Below are 20,557 nucleotides of genomic sequence, written 5' to 3'. Positions count from 1 at the left end.
TATTATGAAAATGTATACGTGGGTGAAGTTGACTGTGAACATGCTTTTAATTTAGAGTACTACACTAAGGATTTCCTGAAGGGAATGCAAGTGATTCCAAATGTGTATTTTGTATGTGGAAGAAATGCTTACGTGAGACTACCTGACAACTGGTATGGATCATGTTACTTGGCAATTGTCTTCCCCAAAATATATCATGCACAAGACTTATTGATCATTGAGGGCCAGACATCATCGAGGGGAAGGAGAGATTTAGGCGATGCAGAAATGGTTGGAGATGTCTTTGGAGCTATGTTCCCTCTTTTGGGAATAATCCTTAATGATGTTAAAATTAGACGACTGGCAACAGTTGTCGACAGGTTGTCTGCCAGCACTGCTCAGTCCTTAATGCTGGTAGAAGGAGAGATGCAATCGATAAGGGCTATGGTTCTTCAAAATCGGCTTGCATTAGATGTCTTATTAGCAAAAGAGGGCGGAGTCTGTAAGGCTTTGAAGGTTCAGGAATGTTGTACTTACATTCCAGACCTTTCAAAACCCCTTGAGAAAGTTATTAAGAACATAACTAATATACACAAAGAGATCGAAGACTTGAGTAGAGAAAATGTCTGGGAAAAGGTGGGCCACGGAATGAGTACAGTTGGAGGGTGGTTTTCCACCTTAGGCAAAAGCTTTATTTGGTATATCCTAAAGCCTATCATCATAATATTGATCTGTGGGATAGTATTGTGGGGATTGGTGAGGGTATTCAAATGGTACAGAGCAAGAAGGTCAGAAAGGGCCCAAAGAGAACAGTTGCAGAGATTGGCTGCCATACAAGATAATCAGTACAGGAGCCTGAGAGCTCTGGAAGCGCAGAGAATGCCAGCAATAACTGCAGTTTAAATGTTAGTGATGACCCCGAGAGGTCATCAAAGGGGGGAACTGAGAGAGCGCAAACTGATATAAATATATGAGTACATCACACTTACCTATAGAGAGCATAATTCATGAAGAGAATTGCCATGAGTGCTAATAGTATCTGAAATTATATTCTAAATGTATAGCTAATATAGAGATTTAAGTAGAAGTGGAACTAATACAGAAATGTGTGACATTATATGATTTTATTAGACGTGATTATTTTGAATCTATGTCGTGTAGCTGTTAACATATAAGATGGTCTGTGGTAAAACGCAGAACGTGGTAGGCCTCAGGGCCAGAGCTGGAGCTAAAAGGGAAGGTGTTTCTTTTCACGACACAGATTGTTTAACGTTTTTGGTCATTGCATTAATGGGCCATGATTTAGAGTAATGTTTTCTAAATAATAGAATAAGAGTTTTAACATGCTTTAATTAAATGAAGAAATTGAATGCTATAATCATAATGTGAAATATTGTAGGCCTGAAATGTTTTAGCATTGATTTACACGTACATGTCTGGGCTGAGAAATGTTGCAAGCTTTTTTTAGAAGTCTATGAGAGTTGGGTTCTTGGCGGCAGATATCTGTCTGCAACAGGAAAGGGGGGATCCAATTATAAGTGAATGAATAGAGGTCTGTTCAGAAGACGGCCCAGACATGGAGGAGGGTTCTGGAATGTTTAAGGGGTATCAGCGGGCCGGAGAAGAGACTGAGAAGCAAGGTCAACTCTAACGTCTGAGGCCCAATACAAAGCATCATGGAAAAAGCCTGAAGTTGCACCACGTGAGAGGCGTTTCGCAAGGGGCGTCTCAAATGTTGTTGACTGTTTTGTATTAGGGACAGCACCCCTGGGTGGAGTTAGAGCAGAGACCTGAGGACCCTTTAGAGAGCGGATGGGTAGGCAGTGAGGGGTCATGACTGGAGAACTTTAGGTTTTCACCAAGAGACTTAGAGTGGGTGACTTCCCTTGGGGGTCATTCATTGCTGACACCTTTGTTAGGTTGGGATTTGGTTAAGTAGGGATACCATCTAGAACAGGGTAGGGACGCCTAACCTGTGTTTGTTTTCCTCCAACCTAAATGAAGGAGAGATATGCGTCTATGCTGATAGCTTTGCTATTTTTAGAACTTGTGTTAGTGATTTCTGTTGCTCGTCTGAGGGCTTTTCGAGAGCACATGTATGTAATTGGACCTGTGTATCTCGTGAATCTCATCCTGAGATGCTTGTATTTGCAGCTCATTATATCTTTACAATAAACTTTTGAAACCTAGAAGTTGTCCGTGATCTTTGAGAGTAGAGTCCTTTCTTGGGTGAACTAATTTGCAGATAGGTGTACTGTTTCCTTCCAAGACAGGCAATAAAGGTTCAGTCGACCAGATCGAGGTTTGGATCAATAGATATAAGGTATCGATCAAAATCTCGCCCTTTCAACTGCACACTCTTTATGAGATTCTCTCTCCACTACAGTATAAGCCTCCACCCCTAAAAAAAAAACCTATTCCCGCTCCTTCTCCCCGGGGAACTTTGTATCCTTCTGTGCATTTTAAAAAATATACTCATTTGCCCTTGTTTACCCCTGCTTTAATTCTGGCTAGATTAGAAGATCGGACTTCGAGTAAAAAACAGTGGGTGTTTGCACCGATCCGTCCCGTAATGCCCACTCAAGTGGTGCAAAGCTCTATTTGTGCTGAGTAAAGGGCACCTTTCAATCACATAAAATCTTTTCCACTAGGTAGTAAATAGCGTGTAGCTTTGTGATGCTCTGCACCACTGCAAAGCTTTAGTAAATATTGGCCTATGTCTTTCCAGTGCTGGAATTGAAGTCCTCATTGGCCAGCCCAGATTCAAATCCCAGCCCTTTTACTACAGGGCAGAAACTCTCATTGGCCAGTTCAAATTCAAATCTCAGTCCTTTAACTCAGAGAGGAAGCCTTTATTGGCCAGCACAAATTCAAATATCAGTCCTTTCACTGCAAGAGCGCAGGTACTTATTGGGCAGTCCAAATTCAGATCTCAGTCCCTTAACTGCCGGAGCAGAACCCCCCATTGGCGAGTATTCATTCAAATCTCAGGGGCATATTATCAAGGACCGGTGTTAAAATTATCGGCAGGAAACTGCCAATAAAACGGCGATAATGGGCTTGATAATACGCCCTTGTTAATTCCCATAGAAGCCCATGTTCTTGTGTTAACAAGCGATAAAACGGCGATCATTTTGACACCGGTCCTTGATAATATGCCCCCCCCCGGTCCTTCCACTGCTGGAGCAGGCCAGACTCAAATACCATTCCTACTTAATCCCGCCAACCCAACTGACAATATATCTGAACTTTTTTACCCGCATTTGTTTGGTTCATTTATAACACACTGCATAGAATTCAAACCAAAAGAGTGCACGCTAAAGCACCCATAATCTTTTCAGCGCATGCCTGGTATCAGTCTTTTACATTGTGTTCTTTTATATCTCAGAGAGACTCATGACATTTCAGTTTCGCTATTAAAGTGTTCACTGTGTCCTTAAATGCTTCTTCCTACTTTTTCTGTTTCCGAATGCACCTCGAGCCTTCCCAACTTTGCGTACTTTTACTCCCATTCTATTTCCCCCAAAAGCGGCATCATGTTGTGGTTGAGAGTCTCAGCAGAGAGGCTGATGTTTGTATGAGCATGGAGATCATGTTCCTCTCACCCACCTGGGCACGGTTTATGCATGCCGATGGACCTTGCAAGCAGCTGGCACCTAACTGTGGCGGACGAAAGGCCCCTAGACTCTCCTCAGCGCCATTTATACGATGAAATTATAACCCCAATACCTCCAAATGTGCCTAGAGGTGAATGCTCTTTCAATGTGAGCTACACAACTAAAAGTATCGACAACCTAAATAACTGTTCCCTGGAAAAGAGCAGTTATGGCACAGAGATGTAAAGTTGTGCAGTGTCAGGTGTAAACATAGCCTGCTGCCTTTGTTTATAATTTGTTTGCCTTCTAGTTAGTGTTCATGTAAGTTTTGCTTTTCTGAATATAAAAGTACCAGAATGCAAAAAAGCAAAACCATCACCAAATGAGCTACTCAGACCCGGCTGTGGAATCCTGGATCTGCAGACACTACCGAAAAAAAATGAATTGTGTGTGGGGGTGGGAAGGGGGGACACTCACAATCCCCACCCTCATTCTCACAAACTGCACACACCTAGCAGACACTCTACTCTATTGAGAGGGATTCGCATTCTTCTCTGGCCCCTATGAAAAGTCTCAAGTACACGCCATCAGGCGCTTCCTTCCTTGGGTAGTGCAAAAGAAGGGGGGGGGAGCGTTAAATCTCATCAGGGTTCTCCCCACAACTCCTCATCCGTCCAACCCCAGGCCCTTCTCCGTCTTTGCCTTCTATTCATTTCGAGAAATACCAGCTTTTTAAACAGGCGTCACTGGCCCTGGCTACTTGACGTCAAATTAGGTTCAAACACCAATTTCCGCTGGAATGTGGCTGTGTGCTAAGGGAGGGGGGGGGGCTTTAGAAACACATTTCGCTTTATCTCTATATGGTGGTCGGGGTCAAAACCCTCCAAATGAGGGTCGCTTGACTTCTGAGCATCTGTCTTAATATGCAGCCTGTGCAGATCAGGACAAGTTAATTTACCAGACTGTCACCAGCTAACAAACAACAACAGCAGTAATAATGGCAGTTATTTCAAGAAATAATTTATGCATCACAACACTAATTGAGATATCTCTTTGTGCTTGCTTTAAAAATAGCAGTTCAAATAAATCAAAGTTAGTCCATTTGCAATGTGTACAGCGCAGATCCAGCAGTGTTGGGCTCACCTCATATTACCAGGATAACCACTGACCGTGTGAATGGTTTCATTTAGGTTCATTGTGCGTTAATTTATCTTATGTTACTGTCGTGTAAATCTGGCATGGACCATCTCCCCCGTAACTATTTTTTCATTTTCATATTTTAGGCACGTGGAGCTTTTTTTTTGTTATTTGCACAGAATCGTAGAAAGTTAAGTCGCCAAGACTCGAACCTAGGGGCATATTATCAAGGACCGGTGTTAAAATTATGGCCGCGATAAAACGGCGATAATGGGCTTGATAATACGCCCTTGTTATTCCCATAGAAGCCCATGTTAACATCAGAACATGGGCTTCTATGGGAATTAACAAGGGTGTATTATCGCCGTTTTATCGGCAGGTTCCTGCCGAAAAAACTGTGATAATTTTAACACCGGTCCTTGATAATATGCCCCATAGTCCCTAGTTCCAAAGTTGGCAGCTGTGGCTATCAGGCCGCATTCTCTTCCCACGGGTAAGCTTTCACATGTAAACACAAACATGCAGAAATGTACTCTACCTACGTGTGTCGAATATTCCAACATTTAAGAAGCTGGAAAGTGGCAAGAAAGAGGGGGTTTACCTGATGAAGAAAGCCCTGCACTTGCTTTTGTTTAATAAGTACTGCCTTCTATTCACAATGTCAGAATGGGATTGTATCACGCAGCTCTGTCCCCTATAAAGCAGAGTTAAACTTGAAATGTGTTGAACATTGAAATGGAAAAATAATGTACAAAATCTGCTACGCACTAGACATAAATCTGCCTTTTTTTTAAATGAAAGTACCACATAAAGGTTGCATTAAAGATCTATTCTGTACCAAACAGAGATAATACATAAAATGCCCCAAATATGAGATGACTATAAATAGTTTGTCTTGCAATCTAGGCCAATCTTTATAAGGTCACCTACAGAATTCTACGTCAAAGAAGGCTCTCCCTTTCTCTAAAACAGGGGGCACCAGTTATCTGTGGAGTATCAAATAAGTCTCCACTATTTACAAGGCATTCATTTGTTGCATAGGAAATAGTTGCTCTTTACGATAAAAATTTTTTTAAAAAGGGGCTTAATTGTACAGTGATAAGCATCTGCACAAAACCAAGCATTTAAGCATTCGTTGCAAATTTTAGTAAAGTTACAGAGCTGTAGCCACAGGCAGGCAGTTACACTGTGCACTCGAGGTGCAGTCATTTCACTCAGGTACCCCTGCATGTGCCTAGGCTAAAAGTGCAATTACCAAACATTGGGGAAACCCAAAAGACCACAGGTCCAGGGTACAGTTTAGTAATAAAAACACCCGATTGGTCCAAACAGGACAACAATTTGAGTTAGGAAACACATTTCACTTGAAAAACGCAAGTGAGACATTAATTGACACATTATAATCTCTGTGGAGAAAAAAAGAAAGAAAAAGAAATACAACACCAAAGCCAAACTTTTCAAAATATTGTATATATTGTAAATGTGTAGTTATACACAAAATTCAAAGCATGATAGCAGTTGCTCCATTGGGTGTAAAAAGAGCAAAAGAAGTGCTCCTGCAATATGACAAATGATCCATATTTACAAATATAAAATGGAATGCGAGTTGCAGTGCACACAAACAACTTCAGAGGGCGTGTCTGAGGTTAAATATCCTAGTGACCTAGTCAGTATCCTTTTGACAGTGGTAATGTTCCACTCAATCTTGGTCCTCTGAAAGGATAAAGAAACAGTCCAGGAGGCCAAGGAATAGGTTGTCGACGTCTCGACTCAAAAAGTATGTGGTCACTCAGAACCTTTTACATGGGTCTTCATTAGGACTAATGAATGGGGCAACCTGTATGGGATATTGTCAATTAAAATCGTGTCTGGTGTCTTCTCCTATGTCTATATACACTCTTACATGCAAAACTCTCCTAGAGTTGCATGGCAGGACACCCCTCACATAGGAGTGATTTAGGCTAAAAGTAACTGTTGGTGCTTCCAAGCAGTTTGCAGTCTTGGCGGCGCTATGTTCAGGTCTAACCTACAAGCACCTTTCGTGGTCTTGCCAGCCTCATGTTCCATATAAGGGGTCTTTATCATGCGATGACCTGTTAAATTGAAATTCACATTTTCTTTTGCTCACCACTGCATACACATTCAGCATGGGAAAATGCAGCAGCCCAGGATTGGTGGATAAAAGCTCGCCTTACATGTCTCGTATTTCTGTTTACTATTTTTTCTTCTAATTTTTATTGGATAAGCGTGCAAAAATGTTAAAAAAACAATACAAGCTTGTCAAAGATAGAACTATTGACTTTGCCAATGGTTCTTTTTAACGTTACCTTCAATGATACTGTCTTATTGCATGAAGCAGAAGCTGTGTTTATTTTTTAATCTCCATCTTTTATGAATGTATAAACCTGCTGTGCCATTATATTACCCTAAATTGCCGACAGGGGCCAAACAACTACCACAAATCGCTCTCAGCAGCGTGTTACACTGATGGTCCAGTGCAGCACACATGTAAATTGGGAAACGTTTGAAGAAAATACAACTATTCTCCCCCTTTGCGCTTGCCTCAAGGAGAAAATTTCTGTTTTACAAAGCTGTATCTACAAATGTGTGTGGAAAGTGCTTTGTCAGAAAACCCATGGGTGCTGCGTAGGAATGCCCATGTAAATGTAAATGTGGGATACTTGTAAAGCGCACTGTTACTCTACCCGAGTGTCCTGGCGCTGTAGACCGCTGGGGAATCCGTCCTGGTTTTCCCTGTGAGATGGTCCCTTTCTGGGTATCTCCAGGGTGAAACCAGGCATCCCCGGCGTCTGTGGGGGGCCATTGTAGAGATGAGGCAAGCTTAATGCCCAGAGTTGCCGAGTGTGATCCCTGGTTAGAGTAGGCACCGAGGCGAGAATTATCGAGTCCGTTGACCCTGGTCCACGACCCTGCCGCGTGGGGAATTGAACCCTGGTCCCGGGCCGTTCTCTGCTTACAGGTCTGCCACCTCTAACCAGTGAGCCACACCTCTCCATGTACACCCATGGGTCGCCCACTTGATGCAAAGCACCACGTAGAGCTATTTTGCTGTACTTTTAGAAAACTTTCCAATGTGAAAAAAAGTAAATCGAAAATGAACTCTTTCAGCCAGTTTGCATCATCTTTGTTGACTTTGCACGGGCGCAAAGTGTTGATAAATCTGCCCCTTAGTGTATGCAAAAGAGACAACCTGTGACACTGAGACGCGGGAAATTTCCACGGTAACGTTTTGTCACAATTGCTGTGCATTTTCAACTACTTCACAATTCTCCAAAATGATAACAGAGCACTGCACGGAGAGTGAATTTTTTTTTACTACTTAATACCGCCTGCCTCCCTTCACAAACTGCCTTGCTACCGTGCCATGCATTTCAACTTCGTGAAATACTTAACAAACGTTTTGAATACACTGAGTGCCCTGTATGTTGTGCGTTCTCTTAGTGTGATTTAATGGGCAGGTTCTTTTTTAGAAGGATTTATCTACTTTTATTGCATGGTTTTAATTAATTACGAATAAATACATGAAAGACCCTTGTCGTTGTGTTCCTCTGTACCCAAAACATATGTTCACGCCACAGCTTACAATACCAATGGCGGTTTTAAATAATCTTGTTTGGTGCTATATAGAGAGATGCTTTGAGGCACCGTCAACTGTTCCCGCCAATTCGTCATATATGAGTCAATGTGAGTCTCTGCGCTTTTCCCGAGAAGCCTTCGGTTTGGGGGAGCTATTCTCACGCTTAACACCTCGCAAATCTTACAGAAGCCCGTAAAACATGGCCACCATTCACATGGGTTTTAAATGAAGTAATTAGCACAGAATAAATGGAAGGGTGGGACGTCATTAGGCAGGCTGAGGTATGCCTGGCGCAGCCTGCCCTGCGTGAGGCAGGTGCTAAGAGACCGCCGAGCCTTTGTTACCTGCCAGGGGAGGATGGGTTTAGAGAAGTCTGGCCTGGGTGCTAATAACCCCCAGTGAAGCTGATGAGAGGCAGGAAAGGCGGCCCTCGCACCCCGTAATCCACTCAGAGCGGGCCCCTTGAAATGCAGACTGGACAAAGTGACAAGAGAGGGGAGGGGGGCGGGCGTCTCCACCTCACTGGATGCCGAGGTAAACACCGCAGCCACCGAGACAATGCACTCCTTCCAGCCGGTGTTAAAAGTGGAGGGGGAGGGGTGCTGTTGATTAGGAATGGCAAACTTCCCTTCGCACCTCAAGCCTCGCTGGTGCCTCCTACATCTCAGCACAGACATACCCCAAAAGGTCCATCAGGGCACAAGCTCTTTTGGGAGACAGACAGACCCGTTTAGGGATTGTTAACCCTTCATGAGAGTAAACGGTGGCCTCTCTATGGCCAACAGTTTCTTTCTAGGAGGACGCTGTGTTTAGTGTAACTGCCCCTTTGGGGGTGAGCCTGTTCCTCATTAGGGCAGTGGCTCTGTCCGGAAACGATTCACAGAAATCCACTACTTCTACCAACAAAAGAGGGAAGTATTTTCTGGTTAGGATTTGTCTTTGGGCTGTGACCTCCAGATCAGTGGGTGTTATTTGGTGTGAGGAAGGAAATGAGCCCTTGGTCCCTGTCCGAACTGTGAAATACAGCAATGATGGGGGTTCAGTGGCTCCCTCAGACCTCTGGGCCCAAGTGTTGCCGCACCTGCTGCACCAATGAAAGCTGGCCTACTCCAGAGAAAGATGTAACTTACATAAATTGGCCGGACGCCTGATAATATCCCTTTTCAAAGACCAGGGAAGCTACTTCTCAGCACAGACAGGCAAGATTGTACATGTGCTCCAAATATGGTGACCAGAATTTTAGAACCAACAAAAACCGGGACATTTCACAAAAATAGAAGAAGGACTACAAGTTTACTTCAACCGAGGGCACAGAAAGACAGCGCTCCTCAGCACAGACGTACACAAGAGGCAGTAACAACATAAATAAAATGCATTTTTTAAAGCCAGTAGCATGCCTGTTAATTATATTGCTTTCCTATTCCAGCTTTGCATAATAAGCATTTGCAATGCAATCGGTCTCGTCTTTGGGACCTTATAGTATTTAGCTATGCAGCACATTAGCCTGGGTGCTGAAACAACTACTGTTCTTTAACATGGAGGGAAAGTAAGCACCAAACTGTGTGACACGCCAGGTATGGGTACACATGAAGAGAAATATTGCCTTTCTTCAGGAAATGGTATAGTCCAAAGCTCTGTTTTTAATATAAAATCAGGGCCTTCGGTGGTCCTATCAATGAAAATATAAGATTTGAAAAATATATTATTGTCTATGAACTCTAAGCATCTTTTTCTATCAAGACAGTTAAATAGAGGCCGTTGAATAGAAAATAAAATCCCTAAGTGGAAGCAGACAAGTCCTAGGGCTGATCTCCAGAGCCCACAAAGTACATATACATATAAGTATATACTAAAGTATATACAAGAGGTCTCAAATGCTCGACCAAAAAAGGCATCTCCCACCGTTTTCAGTTGACCCTCTCTAAAAACCGGGACATGAGTTACATTTTCCGAAATCTGCCGGGACAACTGGTGAAAAACCGGGACTGTCTTGGCAAATCTGGGACACATGGTCACCCTAGCCCCAAAGAGCATAAGAACCCTTACACCTAATGAAAATCAAGAAAAGAACTAAATGGCTTTTTTTCAAATCAGGACCCAAGTGACTCCCAGATCACATCTCTGACTAGTTTGTACATGTAGCTAGTTATTCCATCCTCATATTAACTACAAATACAGCTGTGGGATGAATGCACCAAGTCCAGAGCACATTCCTTAGGCCTCAATACAACTCCAAAACTCAACACTAATCAATGTTGCTCGACCTCACGCACACCAAAACACAACATTAATTAATGCCCCTCCCCTCACGCACCACACCAAAACTCAACACTAATCATTACCATGAGGCCTCAAGCAGAACGCAGAAGCTCAATACTAATCAATGCCACTTATCCTCTCACACAACACCAAAACAAATCAATACCCTTAGGCCTCACATACAACAGCTCAACAAAGATAAATGTAATTAGGCCTCATGCACAACACCAAAACTCAACATTAATGAATGTCTCTGGCCTCACGCACAAAATCAAAACTCAACATTAATGTCCCCGGTCTTACGCACCACACCAAAACTCAACATTAATTCATGGCTCTGGCCTCAGGCAGAACATCAGGATTTCCCAGGCCTCACTCACATCAAAACTCAACATTAATGTCTCCGGCCTCACTCACAACATAAAAATTAAACACTAATAAATGTCTCTGGCCTCACGCACAACATAAAAACTCAACATCAATGTCCCCGACTTCACACACAACATCAAAACTCAACATTGATTAATGTCTCTGGCCTCATGCACAACTTCAAAACCCTGGCCTGTCCCACAACACCAAAACAAATCAATGTGCCCCCCCCCACCCCACGACAACAACAAAACTCAACAGAAATAAATGTTATTGGGTCTCATGCACAACTCCAAAACTCAACATTGATGAATGTCCCTGGCTTCAAGCACAACACAAAACTCAGCACAAAGGAAAGTCACTTGGCTCATGCAGAATATCAAAACTTAACACTATTTACTGCCACAGGGCCTCAAGCAGGACACCAAAACTCAAAACTAATCAACGTCTCACAGCCTCACGCACAACACCAAAACTAATCAATGCCCTTCTGCCTCACATACAACCACACCAATTCTCAACACTAAGAAATGTTATTGGGCCTCATGCTCAACAGCAAAACTCAAAATTAATTAATGTCCCTGGCTTCACACACAACCTCAAAGCTCAGCATTAAGGAGCGTCTCTGGCCTCATGCACAACATCAACACTCAACATGAATTAATGTCCCTTTCCTCACGTACAACACTAAATAATGTCACAGGGTCTTATGAACAACACCAAAACTCAACATTAAATAATGTCCCTAGCCTCAAGCACATCAAAACTAAATAATAATTAATGTCTTTGGACTCACACAAAATATGAAAACTCAACATTATTGTCCCTGGCCTCATGCACAACATCAAAACCCAAACTTAAATAATGCCTCTCGCCTCAAGCATAACATCATAATGTCATTGGCCTGACGCACAACACTAAAACTTAACACTAATGAATGTCACATGGCCTTATGTACATCACCAAAACTCAACATTAATTAATGTCTCTGGCCTCATGCAAAGCATCATAATGTTCCTGGCCTTCCGCACAACGATCACAACTCCTACAATAATGTCCCGGCCTCACACACACCACCAAAACTCAACATGAATTAATGTCCCTGGCTTCACGCACAACACTAACATTTTACACTAATGAATGTCAAAGGGCCTCGGGCACATCACAAAAACTGAATAATAATGAATGTCCCTGACCTCATGCACAACACCAAAACACAACATTAATTAATGTCTCTTTTGGGATGAGCGGATACAGAAGCGTGTAGAAAATCTTCTTTATTAAGCACTAATAAATGGCCCCTGGTCAGCTCTAAGATCCTCTGCAACCTTCTATCTCAGCTTCACAGCAAATCCCCAAGTGGATTCCAGAAATGGAATCACAAGGTGCATTGGAACAGAGCAACAGTTACTAGGGGAGATACATATTAACATAACAATAACAGAATACTACTTATCCCCTTTCCTTAACATGTTAAACTAATGTACAGACATCTTAAATAGCACATTTCTAAGTGCATTTGTAATCCAAAAGCCACAACAGACTTTCTTTGCCCAAACCTCTGTTTTTTTAACCACGCTCATTTCACAACCCTCTCTTTCCATCCATTCCTTCTCCTCCACCTATTCTTCTGGCATTCCACCGTTTGATATTGAACAATAACAACAGATTTCCTCACATTTTCTTCACCTTCTTGGGATTAGATAAGTTGGAGCATCCTCTTTTGACCACATTACCTGTACACACTCTCACCATCACACTTTCCTCAAATGTTCTGTTCCCTCTGATCACCTTCTCATTGTGTCTCCATATGTAACCTGTCTGATAGCTTCCCACTTTGTCACACAACTTCTCACTCGGTGCCTTCTTCTGACCATACCTCGCCTTCCACGCAGGGACAAGCATTGTACAGGACACCCTTACCTGTAACAAACAGAAAATGTGCCGCCCCGTCACAGAATGGGGAGTGATTCTGTAATTCCACAACATTTCTTTCACATTTTTCCTCCAACAGATATTTGTTGACACTGCCAATTGCACACTTTGCCTCAATACACGGTTTAAGCACCCAATAGGACCATTTCCTCTTGGGTGATATACAGGTTATGTTTGATGCCCCATTTCTTGAGGAAACTACCAAACTCCTCAGACACAAATTGCGGAAAGTTGTCTGTCAGAATTTCTGCAGCGCATCTTCACCTCAGGAAGATGTCTTCATAAAAAGCAATTATGTTCACTGTCTTCAACTCCTACACAAAAGCCATTTCTGGCCATTTGGAATAGTAATCCATAAGTAGTATGGCAAACCTTTCATTCATTCATAAATAGTCGAAGGGACCACAAATGGCTACCTTTTGGCTACTTTTAACATGCCCTGATGGGCAATTCCCCTGGATTAATTGTAGTTTCTTTTAAATTGTGCGATTTGTCGCTAGACTTACACGAAAGATAGCTCCTAACAAACCTTTCAATTTGTCCATCCCTGGCTACCAGAAATCAATCCTAGTCCTAATTTTCATTGATTCCACCATGTCCCTCATGCATCAAAGAAAACAACCTGCAATGTCAGCCTTCCAACACAACCAACTTATCTCCTCTTCTCACAATTCCATCTACTTCAGACACCTCTTCCCACACATTCTTGTGAACAAGTAACTCCTTATCCAACATCCACCCAAACACTTTGGGAAACAATTTCTGCACCGTAACCAGCACAGAATCTGCAGCCATAGCATCCTTCCATTCAGTTTCCTCAGTGGCTTGACACACATCAGATATTTCTGGAACTGTTCACCCATCTTCTTCTTCAACACCCACGTCATCCAGAGGCAATCTAGACATGAAATCTGCATTTATATTCCTCACACCTGGCACATATCTCACAGTGAAAACATACTCTTGCAATTGATGCAACCATTTTGCAATGCATGGTGTAGCTTTAGATCAACTAAAGGCTTATGAACCTTCCAAAGCTCAAACTGCATGCCCCACATAAAAATACAGAAGTGTTGCATGCCCCAATAACAGACCAGGACCTCCTTCTCCACCAACAAATACATCTTATCAGCACCCCTTAAAGTCAGCGATGCAGACGCCACAACTCTTTTCTTCCCTTCATGTTCTTGCATCAAAACCGCTCGGAGACCATAAGCACTGGCATCAGTGACAACAATCGTTCTGTCCACAGGATCAAACGGTTTACACGTTACAGCCTTCACAATTGCCCTATTCACAACATCAAAAACTTGCTGACATTCATTCGTCCACAAATACTCAACATCCTTTTTCATCAATTCACACAAAATGTGAACCCTCACTGCGAAGTGATGTACAAATTTGGCATAATAATCTGCCAGACCCAAAAAAGATCTGAGCTGGTCCTTATCTTATGGAGATGGGGCTCTCTCTATGGCCTCTGTCAAGCTGTGTTTGGGTATAACCCCATCGAATGTTAAAACGTGGCCCAGGTATTCTACTTCTGACTTGCAAAACTTGCATTTTAGCAAACCAATAGTGACCCTGGCTTTCTCCAATATGCTCAACACCTTCTTAAGGACCTCAATGTGCTGCATAATGTCTTTACCCCAAACCAAAACATAATCTTAAAACACCAAGACATTGGCCATGTCCTCCACAATGCCTCTCATGAACCTCTCGAACACAGCAGACGCATATGCCAGACCAAACAGCATGTGGACAAACTGGAATGCCCCCTCTGGCATGATGAAAGATGTTAAATGTCTAGACTCGGTATGCAGGTGTACCTTGTGGAAGGCGCTTGATAAATCCAAAGTAGTAAAGTAGCGACACCCCCCCCCCCCACCCCTCCCCACCCCCCGGCACACCCGCCAACATTTCATTTTTGGGGAGTAGAGGATTATGATCCACCTATATGCACTCGTTCAGGTCTCTCGAGTCCACGCCCATGCGGATACTGCCATGAGATTTTTTTGCAATAACAATCAGACTAAGCCACTCTGAAGCCTCGACAGGTTCAATAACACCATTGCCACACAATCTTCGTCATTCTTCCTTCAGGGCACCCTTCAAAACCAATGGCACATTCCACCTAGTGCACTTTGGGTGTAGCATTTTCCTATAAAACAATTTTGTAGTCAAATGTTCTTAAACAACCTAGGTCATTTCTGAACTATTTTGGAAATTGGTCATCTCACTCTCCTATGCTCACAATTAGCAAAACTTGTAGCGGAAGATTGGGATCTAGAACCATGCCCCAGGCATTTGGTTCTCTCCCACCCAAAAGTGACCTCCCTTTTCCACAACATACACCTTACCATTTGCACGTCTGTCCTGAAACTCTAAATTGGCAACAAAATATCCCAGAAACATGTAATATTACTCACCACTATATCCTTCTGGTTCAACATCTTTAGGATGCAATTAAGAAACCTTCACATTCTGCCAGATAGATTTGTCAATAATGGTGAAAGGTGAGCACAAGTCTGCTCAAACCTGCACTTCCACACCATTCACTTGAATGGTACACCTTAGTGGATTATATCCTTCCCCACAAAAAAGCGGAGACTGTACACAATTGCCCACCTGTCTCACTCACCATTAGTACCACAATGTCTCCTTGATCACTATAATGTGAATCTTCATTTTCCATGTCCCACACTACATTTACAGATTTTCTAGTACTGGTAGAATCCCTCATCCTACATACTCTCACGAAATGCCTCAACTTGTTAGACTTGAAGCATTTGCTTTTGATAGCAGGGCAGTTACTTTCACTGCCACATCTGACACATGTTCTCTTTTTGACCCTACTTTGCGTTCTTCCAATATCATTCACTGGCATCACGAGTCTGTTTCCTTGCTGCCACTATTCCACATATTTTCTCTGCATCAGAACTCCGCTTGGACCCAGCTCCCCCTATTCTCCTACATAACCATGAGTGTTCTCCATGCATTCGGCCACATCAGTCATCTTGTCTAAGATGGGATCTTTCAGATCTAGTAACTTTTGCTGAATTTTTAAATTGCTTATTCTGTCATTCGATCTCTTATAATGTCATCCCTAAGATCACTGAACTTGCATGTGACTGCCCGTCTCTTTAATGTGGCCACATATTGTCCAATAGACTCACAGGATTCCTTGACCACGTGAAAAAATTGTGTCTGCGACACCAAACTGACTTTTTTCCTTAATTCTCATCCAACGCCTTAAGAGCATCCTCATACACATCCTCTTCCTCATTGTCTGATCCATCGATACACCTGCCCACAGGTTTTGGCAACGTTTTAAATACCTTCCTGCCATCCACACCTAAACTGTGCTTAAGAATGGCCAAATTTATTTTTGACACATTCACATCTCCCCCAATAGCCTCCAGGTAAGTAAAAACGGTCCCCTTCCAATCAACCCTATCGATGGAAGGTAGGCCAGGACCCTGTAAAAAATTCGGTGGAGGAGGAATGGTTTGTGAAGCCATTTTCTCTACTAAGCAGAAAGTACAGTAGAAAAAAAACTAGCCAGCAAATTAACTTGTTCTTAAGCTGTACCACAGCCTAAATTAATTATTCAAATGCAACTGCAAATAATTCTTGCATAGCGTGCCTGTCACTGAAGAGAACCACTGTGCCTGTCACCGTACCAGACACACAAATGACAATGGCAGGCAAATAGAAGAGAGAAACATTGTTTTTTAACGATGTATCTGTCACTGTGATCCCCCCAGCAGCAGCAGACAAGCAATAACAGGCAAAACGAGGCTTGCTTGTCACAATGAAAATCTGCCAAACGTGACAGACGCCGTGAATGTCTGGCTGACCACTGTATGGGGCTTTGGTGTGTTCTATTATGCTAAGGAAAATTATGCTATGTATGGGTCATTAGGATGTTAGGAGATAGTTTGCGGTGGTGTAATTTTCCATATAATCTTAAACTAGGCAAAGTTATGTTATTGTTCAGTTTATTGTTGTGTGTTACAACATAGTGCATTGTACTAGCGTGTTCTACATTATGCTCTGTTACGGAAAGTTATCAAATGGTCTATTATTATATGTTACAGAAAAAGAGGTATGACATTGCATATTATGCAATGCATATTAAGTTATGGGATGGTATTTGGTGTAGTATGCCAGATTGTGATAGAATAGGAAGCTATGTATGGGTAAATTGTGTTCTGGCATGGAATGGTTCCTTGCAGAACACAATTTACCCTAACATAACGTCCCATTCTATCACAATCTGGCATACTACACCAAATACCATCCCATACCTTAATATGCACTGCATAATATGCAATGTCATATCTCTTCTTCTGTAACATATAATAATAGACCATTTGATAACTTTCCGTAACAGAGCATACTATAGCATGTTGTAACACACAATAATAAACTGAACAATAACATAACTTCGCCTAGCATAGGATTTTATGGAAAATTGCATCACAGCAAACTATCTCATAACATCATTAATATGTACTGTAATATACATTATATTGAAAATTACATCACAGCAAACTATCTCATAACATCCTTAATATGTATTGTAATATGGTATTGTATAATATGCTAGAGTATGTAAATTATGTTACAGTATTTCATATATTACGCCAAATTATGTTATGGGATTGAAAGTTATATGTTAGCAAAATGCGCTGATTTATTATGGAATGCTATAAGATATAGTATAATGTGATTTTGTATTAACTAGAATAGGTACATTTATGCTATGGGATTTGATGAACTATGCTACACAACAAAATCATGGACGGAGTGCTGAAACTTTTCAAACACTCACCCACCCCCCAGTCAGTGATGGGGGTTAAATCCAGTGTTCACCATGACACCCCAGTACCGCAGCGAGCGAGGGATCCATATCTGGGCACTTAAGGTGAACATATCAACACAACAAAATATTGGATGGAGTGCTGAAACGTTTCAAACACTCACTCAGTCTAGGAGGGCACAAGTCCTAAAAAAAGAAGTGGTGGGACGCTCCAAGTTAGGTGGTGTCACCGGAAGTGACGTCACAACAGGACGTGGTGTCACGAAAGGTGGCTTGCACCATCAGACTCATTGCCTCCCCTCGCTCACCCCATAGATGCGATTGCATCAGAGAAGCCAGCGCATGAGCAGCGTTCTGAATGAGCTACGATCTCTCCCCAGAGAGGCCGAAGAGTGAATGTGTGGCTCCATTTGCTCCAGTTATCAAGCTCTCAAGTTTTCAACTGTTATGTGGGCGATGTCAGCCAGTCCTGGTTTTACAAATCTCCTTGCTTTGCTTTATGCAGAATATTATAATAGTAATAATGCAGGTAAAATTCCAATGGCACGGATCTCTCGTGTCACTGGGTAAAGGGAGATCGACGGGGCGGCCGAACGGGCAAGTAACGTCATAATTGAAAGTTTAGCTTTTGGGCAGGGGGACGGCGTCCACCCGGTAAAAGCTCGGTAAAATAAGTGCGGGGACGCCGTCCACCCGGGTGGTACCCTGACTCGAGCCCTGCAGTCTAGACAGTGGCTCACTTTGGCACTGTGTTCGAGCTAGCTTGACTGATGACGGTTGATACCTCGAAACCGGACCCAGGATGCTTGTTTCGTGTGCAGGAAAGACCTCGACTGGCAGTTCAGGCTGGACTGTTCCCATGAGGCACAGGGTCAAGACTGATATGACTGGGCCGAAACTGGGGAGGCATGGTGAGCAAAAAAAACGATGGATTAAACCCAGATCTGTTACCGGAGGTGAATGTTTGACACGGTTCAGCATTCTATTCATCATCTTTTTGTGTTGTTATGTTTGATGTACTATGCCAAATTATGCTATGGATTAGAAAGTTATTTTAGAGGAGCAAAATGCTCTGGTATCGCAAGTATATGGTACAGAATGAGGTGTTATGCTGTATGACACTGGATATGCCACCAAGGCAGTGAGATGCGCCCCATGTACATTTTAATAAAACTCATTTAATATATAGACAAAGTATGAGAAAAAAAAACATAAAGCAGGGCTGGCACATGTCAGAATCAATGTTGAGGGATTGTTAGCTGCCTGCCGATATTTGGATAAACCGCTCTGCAGAGCAGGACAGGGGCAACAATTGTCAAGGAAAAGGCAGTCCAAACTGCCCGCTAACATGTTGACTCATAGTAGTCCAATTATTGTGAGAAGATATATTACAAAGTCAATGTATCTGCTGCAGAATTTTGAACACAGCTTGCAGGTCGTGGGCACCACCAATTCACGTGGGTAAATCTCAGAAAGACGTGTTTTACTAAAGATGATAAAAACAGTTCGACAACAGCCACACCGATGAATACAGTGCTTCAAAACCGCAAACCAGAGGTAGCCAAGGATATATGTAAAAGACTTGCGAGCAGCTCACAGCAATTATGTGGTTATCTCTCCAATATACAATCTACACCATAAAACATAGTTCTTCCCACTTCGCAATGCAAACATAGCTGCCAGCGGCATCATTACATGTATGACATTTTCAAACGGTCATGGCTGATTGCTAACAAGCCCAATGTATTTTGGGTCTTGGAGGCCCATATTAGCATGCACAATAAAAAAAAAAACAAGCCACAGAATGGAAAGTGTCCTTAACACGGACAATAGGAAATCCACACGTTCAAAATGCAAATGTCTAATGGCAAGAGACAAGCCTCGCCGAGGTGCCACGCAATCAATGGCCTATCGGGACGGTAGGGGACAACGTGCATAGCGCCTACCTGAAAATGATGCGCCTTGTGGTTCATCGGACACGCATTTTGCTCCTCGGAGCTGCTGGGTTTACGCAGCAGAGGGTGCAGCTCGGAGCAGGCCAGCAGCTTCAGCGGCCGCCACAGGCCACCTGACCTGGCTTGACCCCCCAGGAGGGTGGCCAGCAGTGCGGGTACCCTTCCAATGTCCAGCGCCCGACGGGCCCCTCGGCAGGGCTCCTCCTGCTGCCTCGGGTTGGACTCCTGGCACGGCATCCCGCAAAATATAAATAAATATTTTTTTATTAAATGAGACCCGTCCTCTTTAAAAAATAAATAAATAATAAATAATGTGTATAAATATAGGTTCGCGGCCAACGGACGGAGAATTGGATGAAAAAAAATTAAGGCCAGGTAATTACTGGAGAAAAACTCGGATTTGAGCGAGGCACCACCGGAACAAAATATCGACGGATTCTGCAGCAGCGTTCAGGGGTCCCTCCTTCCGGGACACGGCTCTGCCAGATGCCAGGCCGCAGGGAGCAGGGCACAGTGACAGATGGAGCGAAGAATGGAGGCGGGCAGTGAATGTCTCATCAGCCCCCCCGCCATACAGAGCCAGGGAGAGAAGCCGAGGGTGGGTGGAGAGGGGGGCTGCACTGACCAGCCAGCCAATAGGGAGCTAGGAGGGGGAGGGGGGAGATCAGCGGAGATAAGGACCACCGCGCGGGCGCATCCTCGCCTCCTCCCTGGCACTCTTGGTGTCTTTCAAGGGGCGCAAACTGTCCAAGGCAGCACCCCTGTTCAGGGCAGTTGTGCGGGGCAAGGTGTGGGGCCCAAGACACCCTGCTGTTTGATGGGGTCTGCTCCTGTCCAGATGTTGACTGGCTCTACAGTTGTCTAAATTCCCGCATCACTCTACACTCAACCCGGGGTTGTCATT

General features: G+C 43.2%; 1 protein-coding gene across 1 annotated transcript in view; it reads right to left on the bottom strand.

Annotated features, from left to right (window-relative positions):
* LOC144773752 (N-chimaerin-like) overlaps nucleotides 1–20,215 on the bottom strand; it is an 89,090-nt gene extending 68,875 nt beyond the window's left edge. The window contains exon 1 of the mRNA XM_078658883.1: nucleotides 19,645–20,215. Within this exon, the coding sequence (XP_078515009.1) occupies nucleotides 19,645–19,890 (246 nt within the window). The 5' untranslated portion in view covers nucleotides 19,891–20,215. The remainder of the gene's footprint in view (nucleotides 1–19,644) is intronic.
* Between the last annotated feature and the right edge of the window lie 342 nt (nucleotides 20,216–20,557).

Source organism: Lissotriton helveticus, chromosome 1_1, assembly GCF_964261635.1.
Source record: "Lissotriton helveticus chromosome 1_1, aLisHel1.1, whole genome shotgun sequence".
Classification (NCBI taxonomy): domain Eukaryota; kingdom Metazoa; phylum Chordata; class Amphibia; order Caudata; family Salamandridae; genus Lissotriton; species Lissotriton helveticus.
This window is presented reverse-complemented; position numbering and strand designations above follow the sequence as displayed.